At 47.7% G+C, this 10576-nt stretch overlaps 2 protein-coding genes across 2 annotated transcripts in view; both read left to right on the forward strand.

Annotated features, from left to right (window-relative positions):
* The first annotated feature begins 5454 nt into the window (after nt 1–5454).
* LOC307199705 (uncharacterized protein) lies at nt 5455–6237 on the forward strand. The gene has a single exon (XM_079947679.1). The coding sequence runs from the start codon at nt 5461–5463 to the stop codon at nt 6193–6195; it is 735 nt and encodes a 244-aa protein (XP_079803805.1). The 5' UTR covers nt 5455–5460; the 3' UTR covers nt 6196–6237.
* Nucleotides 6238–8419: 2182 nt separating this feature from the next.
* Nucleotides 8420–10576, forward strand: part of GPR141 (G protein-coupled receptor 141) — a 69906-nt gene continuing 67749 nt past the window's right edge. The window contains exon 1 of the mRNA XM_079947636.1: nt 8420–8527. The gene's annotated coding sequence lies outside the window, so the exon portion shown is untranslated. The remainder of the gene's footprint in view (nt 8528–10576) is intronic.

Raw genomic sequence — 10576 nt, forward strand, 5'->3', positions numbered from 1 at the left:
TCACTTTAAGAAGTTGGGCAACCTGGTCCAGAAGAGTAAGGGGTTGGTTTCTGGTTACTGGGCTTTGGGATGTAAGCCAGAAAGAGCCACTTCCCCTGAATCCAGGTCCTGAAGGGACACACGTTACAGGCTTTGAGGCTGCGTTGCCTGAAGATAGCCAGCAGAGAATGCAAAGAGAGCTTGCTATGCTGAAAGCATGTGTACACGCATCATTTTTGCCCAGTTTGGAGGGCGTAAAGTCAGCAAGGGCTGCCTGGGAGGTGCTGAGAAGTTTGTGTGAAACTTCAGCCGGAGGCCAGGGCCCTGGAGAAGTCATGGAGAGCCTGGAGATGGCTGTAGCCCCAGTCCCTGAGGTGCAAGTCGGGGGGGCTGAGAATTCCAAAGGCAAGTTTCAAAAGTTTTCCACTGTGAGTGCTGAAGTGAAACGCAGTTTCAGCAAGGGCAGGGCTGGCACAGAGTGCTCTTCCGGAAGAAGGGGGGCCAGGCCAGCTGAAACGAGCCCTGGGCAGTGTTTTTCCACTGATGTTCGTCGTCAGCCAAAGTCTGAAAGGCTGCGGAGAGCTAGACGCTTCAAGGTCGGCCACCTGGACAAAGTGAAGATAAGGCCTAAAGAGTCGCGTGGGAACGCAGAGGCCAGGCCGGTCTCCAAGGCAACGGAGGAGGCTACTTCTACGGAAGCTGCCAAGGTCCTGAGCAAGGGGGAGTTGGTTGCCAAGACAACCAGAGAGAACTGCTGCAGAAGCCCAAAGAGAGGGGGCAGCGAGCCGTTTGTTGCCAGTATGGCTTTGTTTGAGGACAGCTTTGAGGGACACACTGACTTTCGCTTTCTAATCGACTCAGGAGCTAACTGCAACCTGATCCCAGAGACCCCTGCAGTCGAGATGTGGAATTGCAAGGCAATTCCGGCTGGGAAAACTGTTCAGTTTGCAAGTGGGGAAAAGAAAAATGTGAATAACATTGCAAATATTTTTTTTTCTGTTTTGCAGGAGCAGATGGAAGTTTGCATTGTGCCAGGAGTGCAACACTGTATTTTATCTGTGCCTTATTTGTTGAAAAAGGGGTTTAAGGTTTGCTTTGAACACGATGTTTGTACAATCTCCAAAGGAGGGAAGCAACTGGTTAGAGTTGCAAAGGGGCAGAATGATCTCTTCATTCTTAAAACGTCTCTGGAGGGTGAGGGGAAGGTTGAGAAAGCACAAGCCCTGCGTGCTACAGTTCCCACTCATGTTTCATGTTCTTGTGCGTGGCATAAGAAGACAGCACATGCTTGTCTTGAAGAACTACAGGTGCTACCTGAGGTTTCCAAAGGCTGTAGAATTGCGGAATGTGCAAGAGTCCTAGATTGTCAGGCTTGCAGACAGGCAAAGGTAAGAGGGTGCAGTTACCCCAGGGTGGAGAGGGTAACCACAAAACCTTTTGATCTTGTGCACATAGATCTGTTGGGTCCCATGAAAGAACCAAGTTTGGGAGGGGCCAGGTTTCTGCTGACGCTGCAGGATGATTTTTCGCAGAACACCTGGACACATGGTCTCAAATCCAAGGAAGATGCAGCACAGCTGATTAGACGTTGGATTGAGGAGGTGGAACTAAGGTTCTCCACGAAAGTGCAGGAAATTGCTAGTGACAGAGGTTCACAGTTTACTGGGTCTGCTTTGCAGAAGTTCTTTCACAAGAAAGGGATAAGTCACACAGTGACTTCTCCTCAACAGAGGGGGGTGGCAGAGCTAAGAAGTGAGGCTCTGGTTAAGGCTGCACAGGTGATGCTGTCAGATTCTGGGTTATCTCCAAGGTTTTGGATGGAGGCAGTTAAATATGTGAGCTTCACCTGGAATCGGTCCTACAATTCAGTGGTAGGAGACACACCGTTTTTCATGCTTCACGGGAGGAAACCGCAGGTACATTTCCTCCGTGCGTTCGGATTAACGGCCTCGGTGCCAGTGCCTGAAGCTTTGCGAGGGCCAGGTGAACCCAAGTTCCAGAAAATGATCTTCTGTGGGTATGAGCCAACGGCTCGGGCATGGAGGTTTGCGTACCCGTCAGGTGATCAGAGTAAGCTGCTGATCAGTAAACACGCTGAGTTCTGTAAGCAGGAGGAAAAGTCAAAGACCCCTGCCAGACGCGATATTCTTTCAGAATGTCTTTCTGATTCAGAGCAGGAAGGTTCTGATGAGGAGGAAGGAGAGCCAGGGGCTGAGTCTGCTGATGACGATCAGCTCACTGACCAAAGTCAGGAGCAGGATGGGGCATCTCCGCAAGTTGTAAAAAGAGAGCCCAAGAGTGAGCCTAGTTCTCCTGTGAGGGTAATTCCAAGGATTCGAAGACGCGTTAAGTCAGAGGGGGAATCCCAGGATGCAGAGGACACACCTGCTGACCACAGTGAGTCAGAGGAAGTGCCTGAGTTTGTGCCCAGGCGGTCCAGTCGCACAACGAAGGGTATTCCACCTGAGAGGTATCAGGCCACAGGTGCGTGGGTAGGTTTCGCACAGTGCGAATCTGAGAGTTGTGAGGATGTTCCACGGATGCCTGACAGGGACGCCAGGAGAGGGCGCAAGGCATTGGGAAAAGGATTGATCTCACAGAGGTCTGCAAAGGTACATCCACAAATCACCTCAGGAATGGAGGCAAGAGGGGGTGTTGGGATTCAGAACTTACTGGGTTAATTGTGTTCTGAGTTGTGCCTCCCATTCTGACGTGTGGAAGGAGGGAGGAGCTCTACTTGTTGTTCTCTCTTTGTCTCTGAGAGAGACGGACGCCATGAATGCCAGCAGTCCAGGAGAATCTGAGAAATGCTGAGCTGTAAATATTTGCTGCAATAAAGAACTGATGAATTTGGACACACAGTGCTTGGTGTGTTTGTCTGGATCTGAAGCAGACAGCAACGGTTTTTTGTTCCGCTGTGTTTTTACTCTGCAAGGCGAAACCGGAGAGCAGAAGGTCTGCGCAGCTTGTGGCTGGGAAGTGTGCCGGACCACAATAACTGAGGCTAATTGGGCCATAAAGCAATTAGCTGGCCAGTGTCAATTTAGATCTTATCTCAGATTTCGTCACACTATCTTCCTATAAGATAGATTCTAAGTGTATGTAACCTTTTTAAAGCTGTCTGCCTTCTGGGATCATATTGTGAACAGAACGTGAGTAAACTCTTTTATATTTTTATAAAGACTGTGTCGTGTCTTGTATTTTAAGAGGGAACAAAAGGGAAATTTACCAGAGTAATTATTATAGTGGTTATAGCGAACCTGTGCAGACGTTACCGTTGCGAACTTAAAGGGGAATGTATATAAACTCTGCTGATATTTTGGGAACTTGTTAACACAAGTTGGATAAGGATATAATTAGTCAATATATCCTCTCCTGCACCCCTGAACATTCCCACATTGCTTGGCTTCCAGGTCCAGTTAAAAGTGATAATATTGACCTTTAAGGCTCTATGGTTGCTCATACTGTTGAAGCAGACCCTGCGAGTGTTCCTATTTTCCAGGGACAGTCCCAGATTTACGGAAGCCGTCCCAGTTTCTGATTTGATCCTGGAATCTCCTGCTTTTCCTTAGCATGTCCCTATTTTCATTGGAGAAATGTTGGAGGGTATGGAGATATGTGACTCCCAAGCCACCCAGGGGCGAAGGAAGGCTCACCGGCACCCGGTGCGGGGTGTGGGGCAAACCGCTCAGAGGCGTATGCGCGTGCAACGTATGTATGGTGCATGCACAGCGCTGCTACGTGCCACACATGCGCCAATGGGTGGTTTGCCGACGCGGCGCCGTATGGATGGTGGTGGGATCCTCTACTCGCGGCTGCAGCTCTGAGAGAGCTGGAGCTGTACAGCCGCACACAGCCAATAGCTAGCAGGTACCAGTGGCGTAGCGTGGGGGGTGCAGGGGGGCCTGACCGCACCGGGCGCAACATCTGGGGGGGCGCGCTCGCCACCTCCGGAGTCGCCGAAGAGCCTCGGGCGCAGGCTGTAGCAGAGCCCCATGTCTCGCGGAACTGACGAGCTGTGCGCGCGTCCGGGCTGAAGGCGTCCGGCAGGCAGCGGCTCTCAGCGCTCACCGCGGTCCCTGCGCGTCAGGGCCGCAGAGGGCGCGCCAGGCAGCCCCTCCTCACAGCCCCGCCGCCGCCACTGCTGCTGCAGCTGCTGGGCCATGTTGCATTTTCCTCGCCTCTCTGCCCTCCTCCTCCTCCGGGCAAGCAGCGTCCTTTGGGCGGCAGCGCCAGCGGCAACTCACCTCAGATCACCTGACACGGACCTGCCGCCGCCGCCGTGGCTACCTTACCGTAAATACCACAGCCCAGGCAGCAGCAAGAAGAAGCTGGCAGCGGTGGCAGGTTAGGGGCTAGAGGCGCAAATTACTTGCCTTGCCCTGGGTTAGGGGGCGCAAATTACTTGCCTTGCCCCGCCCCGGGTGCTGACAACCCACGCTACGCCGCTGGCAGGTACGCTTGCCTTGCGCGCCGATTTGCAGCCCCGGCTCGCTGTAGGCTTGGGAGTTGTGGGGGGTGGTGGTGGTGGAATGTCACCCCCGTCAGGATGGCATCCAGAGCACAGCGCACCTGCCTTGCTCCACCTCTGAAGCCACCTGAAGGCAGCCCTGTATAGGGAATTCCCCCCCCCGGGGTTTTATATATGTTGGAAGCTGTCCAGAGTGGCTGGGGCAACCAGATGGGTGGGGTATTGTTGTTGTTGTTGTTGTTGTTGTTGTTGTTGTTTAGTCGTTTAGTCGTGTCTGACTCTTCGTGACCCCATGGACCAGAGCACGCCAGGCACTCCTGTCTTCCACTGCCTCCCGCAGTTTGGTCAGACTCATGTTTGTAGCTTCGAAGACACTATCCAACCATCTCGTCCTCTGTCGTCCCCTTCTCCTTGTGCCCTCCATCTTTCCCAACATCAGGGTCTTTTCCAGGGAGTCTTCTCTTCTCATGAGGTGGCCAAAGTATTGGAGCCTCAGCTTCACGATCTGTCCTTCCAGTGAGCACTCAGGGCTGATTTCCTTAAGAATGGATCGGTTTGTTCTTCTTGCAGTCCATGGGTGGGGTATAAACAGTACAATTATTATCATTATTATTATTATGGAATAGGACATCCCTATTTTCATCGGACAAATGTTGGAGGGTATGTTGAAGGACCACCCACTCGCCTATGAGCCTACCTGCAAATTAAATCAAATCAAATTTATTAAACGGTCACAGACCAGATTAACTCGTACAGCTAGTCAGCAAAAGATAACACCGGAAAAACAAAGGACAATTTCAATACAGATTAGGCCATAACAGCAATTTAAAATTAGACAGCATAAATAAAATTAAGTATTTGCCTTCGCCTGCATATTGACATTGGAAAGCTCTTGTTTCCTGCGCCTAATAGCGGCTACACAGAATTTGGCAACATTGATCGTAATTTCAGGGACCTTATCTTCTACCAAGGCTCTCATACATAGGAGTTCTGGTTCATTTCAGGCCGGCATGGCGGCGGCGTGGCTGGGCTTCCTGCTCCTATGCGGTCTGGTTGCCTTCGGCGCTTCGGCGCCGGCGGGCACAGAGCAGGATGCCTCGGAGAAGGAAGGGATTGCTGACCCAGGGACTCCCATTGAGAATACAGTTCCTGGACACCCCCAAGGTGATGAGTCTCCTCCACAGTCTCGTCCCGAACCTGTTGATCCCAAGCAACTTCCCCAACAGCCAGGTACCCCTGGAAGCTCCCACGGTGTTGAGTCTCATGCAGAGTCTTCTCCCGATAAATCAAAATCTGTTGATTCCGATCAACCTCCCCAACAGCCAGGTGCCCCTGGAAGCTCCAAAGGTGATGAGTCTCAAGCACAGTCTTCTCCCGATAAGACAAAACCTGTTGATTCCGATCGACCTCCCCAACAGCCAGGTGCCCCTAGAAACTTTCAAGATGATCAGTCTGAAGAAGATCAAGAGGACGACAAAGAAGGTGGAGAGGGAGAGGGGACTCTCGAAGACACCCAGCCTAAGCATGATATGGGGAACTCCCGGGCTAGTCCAACGCCCAAGAATGGACCTGAAAACAGCCACTTCTTTGCCTATTTGGTGACCACAGCCATTGTTGTTGCTGCCTTATATATTGCTTACCACAATAAACAAAAGATTATTGCCTTTGCTCTCGAAGGGAAAAAATCGAAGTTAACCCGAAGACCCAAATCCAGTGACTATCAGCTACTGGAACCAAAGATCTAAAGTAAACCCAGAAATTCTTACGTGATACCTGCAAATTAAAGTAATCCTCACAGGCCTTGCTCACTCTTTCTGAAATACAGTGGCTGGCCAAGTAGAATTGTATGCCCTTTTAAAACGATGGTGCTACCAACATTGCAGAATTTCCTGCCTAGAATGTTTGCCTTCCTCCTTTCCTTTCTGCTGTTTTTTGGATGACTAGATCTGACATGTTTCTGGCCCGTATGGATTACTATGAACTGAGGCAGTTGATTTTACTTGTGGTTTACATTCCATTGGTTCATGTGGTTGCTTCATTTTAGATCTTTGCAGATTTCCTTTTAATAAAACGGAAAGGCGAGAGACACAAGAGGGGAATTGCTAGCTTGTCATTGGGAAGCTGGGTGTTCTTCATTCTGCTAGCTGATATTTGATGTACCAGATGTCTGGACTTCCTTTGGGGGTGAGAGGGGCTCCTCCTCTCTTTTATTGTTTTTAAATTGACATTTTACTTAAATAGATTTTCAAACTACTGCCAAAATAGTTTTATTCCATGAGAATAACACCTCATTAACAAAACTAGTGCACTTTTGATCATTCTTCTCGTCCTTGGGTCCAGTAGCATTCCAAAATGAGATAAGATAAAAAGGTCACTGTTGTTCAAGCAGGGACTTATGTTTGGTTTGTCTCTTTGCATAAATGTTCATAAAAGGTCAATTTACTCATCAGCATGGCTCATCAAACCCTACATAACTATCCCCTTGTAGACAATACATTTCCCCCAAATATATTGCCAGAAGCATTGAGATGATGTCAGCAAATTATCACCAGAGCTTTATGGGTTTTCAGAATATTTGGCTTTAAGTAAACCCAGAAGGATTATTAAGGGTCTTAGTGTTATAAGGTACCTGGTTATAACCTTAATCTTTCTAGCAGGCTTCCTCAAACTCGGCTCTCCAGATGTTTTGAGACTACAACTCCCATCATCCCTGACCACTAGTCCTGCTAGCTAGGGATCATGGGAGTTGTAGGCCAAAAACATCTGGAGGGCTGAGGTTTCTAGTATAAGTTCACTTCGTTGACAATGCTTCTTTACTGCTGGTGGATTATTATTATTTATTATTTATTTGGTTTTTCAAATTACATTTTTATAATCATTTATCCAACCTAAAACATGAATGAATGAATGAATCTTTCTTTGCCTCAGCCATCGGCCATAGCAATAAAACAACAATACGATATACAAAGAATAGAAATAAAATGTCAATTATATAAAATACATTTTAGGGTTTTGAATCAGTAGTCAAATAGTGGGTCTTATTCTAATTGTCCCTGCTAAAAACCTTGCAAGCTTTGCTGTCAACCTGCTCATCTTGATCTGCAAAGAGAAGGGACAGTGTGGCAGTAGCTGGGCAACCCAGAATGGACAATAAAAGAGGGGTGATAACCTCATTCCTCAAGTCTTTATAAAGAGTGCAACCGAGAAGGGCATGTGCCGATTCGGTACTGCCATCTCAACAGGGACATAGGGGTTTTTTGTGTGGAATCTGTTGGAATTGTCCCTCAAGTGCAGCCGAGCGCAAATCCATGCCATCTTGCAAGAGTAAAAGCGTGTCTATATTTTAGAATTGCTAGGTTATGCAGGTGGGGTGCCAGAGAGTCAAAATGGGTAGGTGGGAAATTGTCATACCATGGGCAGAATTTCCTTATTGTGGCCAAGTTGTTCTGATGTTCGATATCATTTTGGCACTGACAAATTAGACTGTTTGCTTTACTAAAACCCAAAGTGAGTAGCTGTTGTGGTGATAAACCGCAAGAGTGAAGTTTTTGATTGACAATTTTAGTCCAGGCGCTCTTGTGACAAACTTGCAGCACTAGGGATATTGTTGTTGTTTAGTTGTTTAGTTGTGTCCGACTCTTCGTGACCCCATGGACCAGAGAACGCCAGGCACTCCTGTCCTCCACTGCCCCCCGCAGCTTGGTCAGACTCATGCTGGTAACCTCGAAAACACTATCCAACCATCTCGTCCTCTGTCGCCCCCTTCTCCTTGTGCCCTCCATCTTTCCCAACATCAGGGTCTTCTCCAGGGAGTCTTCTCTTCTCATGAGGTGGCCAAAGTACTGGAGCCTCAGCTTCACAATCTGTCCTTCCAGTGAGCACTCAGGGCTGATTTCCTTCAGAATGGAGAGGTTTGATCTTCTTGCAGTCCATGGGACTCTCAAGAGTCTCCTCCAGCACCATAATTCAAAAGCATCAATTCTTCGGCGATCAGCCTTCTTTATGGTCCAGCTCTCACTTCCATACATCACTACTGGGAAAACCATAGCTTTAACTATACGGACCTTTGTTGGCAAGGTGATGTCTCGATGTCTCTACTTCTAGGGATATTAGACTAGGGAAATTTGAGTTTAGGCAAAGCCAATAGTTAAGTGTCCAGATCCGCAATTCTACCGAGGGAAGATTAGCCTCTAGGCACAATGATGCTTTTGGGGCACAGGGTGGTACAGAGAAAATTTACCTTAAGACTTTGATTGGACAGCTTCTGTAGATCCCAGGTAAGTGCCTGTCCAGATCTGAGCCCCATATAATAACTTTGCTAGGGGTTTAGCTTGGAACACTTCCAGGACTGATGGTATACGTTTACCACCTTTGGTGTAGAAAAAGCGTGTCAGAATTTTGGTGCTTTGGGATGCTTTTTCTTTTGCACATTTCTGGTGTGCTCCCCATTTTCCGTAGACTGGAAAATAAGGCCAAGATATTTGAAAACTTTGACCTGTTCAATTAACTGGTTGTCCATGCGCCATCTATGGGCCCTATAGTTTCTTGGGAAAACTAACAGTATCCCCAGAAAATTTACTAGCCTGGCCTCCAGTAACTACAACTGAGGTCAAAAACTTCATTATGCAGCTAAAAAACACCAAAGCACCAGGCATTGATCGCTTGCCTCTGGAACTCTTGAAATCTAACATTAATTGGTGGGCACCCCTCCTTGCAGTAATATTCTCACTTATTAATTCATCTGGTTTACTCCCCAACGCTTGGGCCACAGCAGTAAGGTAAAGGTAAAGGTAAAGGGACCCCTGACCATTAGGGCCAGTCGTGACCGACTCTGGGGTTGCGGCGCTCATCTCGCTTTACTGGCCGAGGGAGCTGGCGTACAGCTTCCGGGTCATGTGGCCAGCATGACTAAGCCGCTTCTGGTGAACCAGAGCAGTGCACGGAAAAGCCGTTTACCTTCCCGCCGGAGCGGTACCTATTTATCTACTTGCACTTTGACATGCTTTTTGAACTGCTAGGTTGGCAGGAACAGGGACCGAGCAACGGGAACTCACCCCGTCGCGGGGATTCAAACCACCGACCTTCTGATCGGCAAGTCCTAGGCTCTGTGGTTCAACCACAACAGTAGTCATCCCTATATTCAAAAAGGGCCTCACTTCTGATCCGGCTAGCTACAGACCCATCGGTTTGTTACCTATAACTAGTAAACTATAGGCAAAGCACCTCTATAACAAACTAGCCAACTGGATTGATGATGAGGCTATTCTCACCGAAAAGCAAGCAGGATTTAGGCAAGGCAGATCCACTCTAGATCATTGCTTTGCTCTAGCACATCTCATTGACAAGTATGCTAAGAAACCACGTGGTGTGCTTTTTTCATCGATTTGAAAGCTGCATTTGACTAAGTTTCGTGAGAAAGACTGTGGGATAAGCTGAACTCTTCAAGTATAGACAAAAGACTACTGTACTTGATCAAATGCTTATATAAAGATACTGTGTTGAAAGTGTGCTGCTCCACAAATGGACACTTACAGGATCTGTACCAGCCACAAAAGGAGTCAAGCCCCAGCTCTGTTCAACTTATATATAAATAATATTGTCCAGTGTCTAACATATCCAGAATATCATGCCCCTAAATTGGCCACAAAACCCATCTCAATACTATTATATGCAGATGATACAGTTCTTCTATCCCAAATAAAAGTAGGCCTAAAAAGACTGATGAGGGCATTTTCAGGATATTGCCAGAGAGAACAGCTGGCCGTGAATTACAAGAAACCAACATACAACATAAAGACAAGATTCCAGAGGATCTCTTGGACTTCCTCCCCTTTGTGGGTCCTATTGTTAATCATTTCCTCCTGCATCTTTTTTAATAATCCAAATCTTTTACATCTCCATTATATCTAAAATTCACCATAAAACTACAAGTGATTCAAATCCTACTAGCAATTTTAACTGTTTATAATGGTTTTTAAGATAAATTATAACCCCCCCCATTCTTTATTAATATTTTGGTCTTCCTGGCTTCTGATTCTTCTGGTCATTTTTGCCATTTTGGCCTAATCCATCCGTTTACCGTAATCTGCCATTCTTTTCTGGTTGTGACTTTATCTTCTTTCCATC

Source organism: Podarcis cretensis, assembly GCF_951804945.1.
Source record: "Podarcis cretensis genome assembly, chromosome: 12".
Classification (NCBI taxonomy): domain Eukaryota; kingdom Metazoa; phylum Chordata; class Lepidosauria; order Squamata; family Lacertidae; genus Podarcis; species Podarcis cretensis.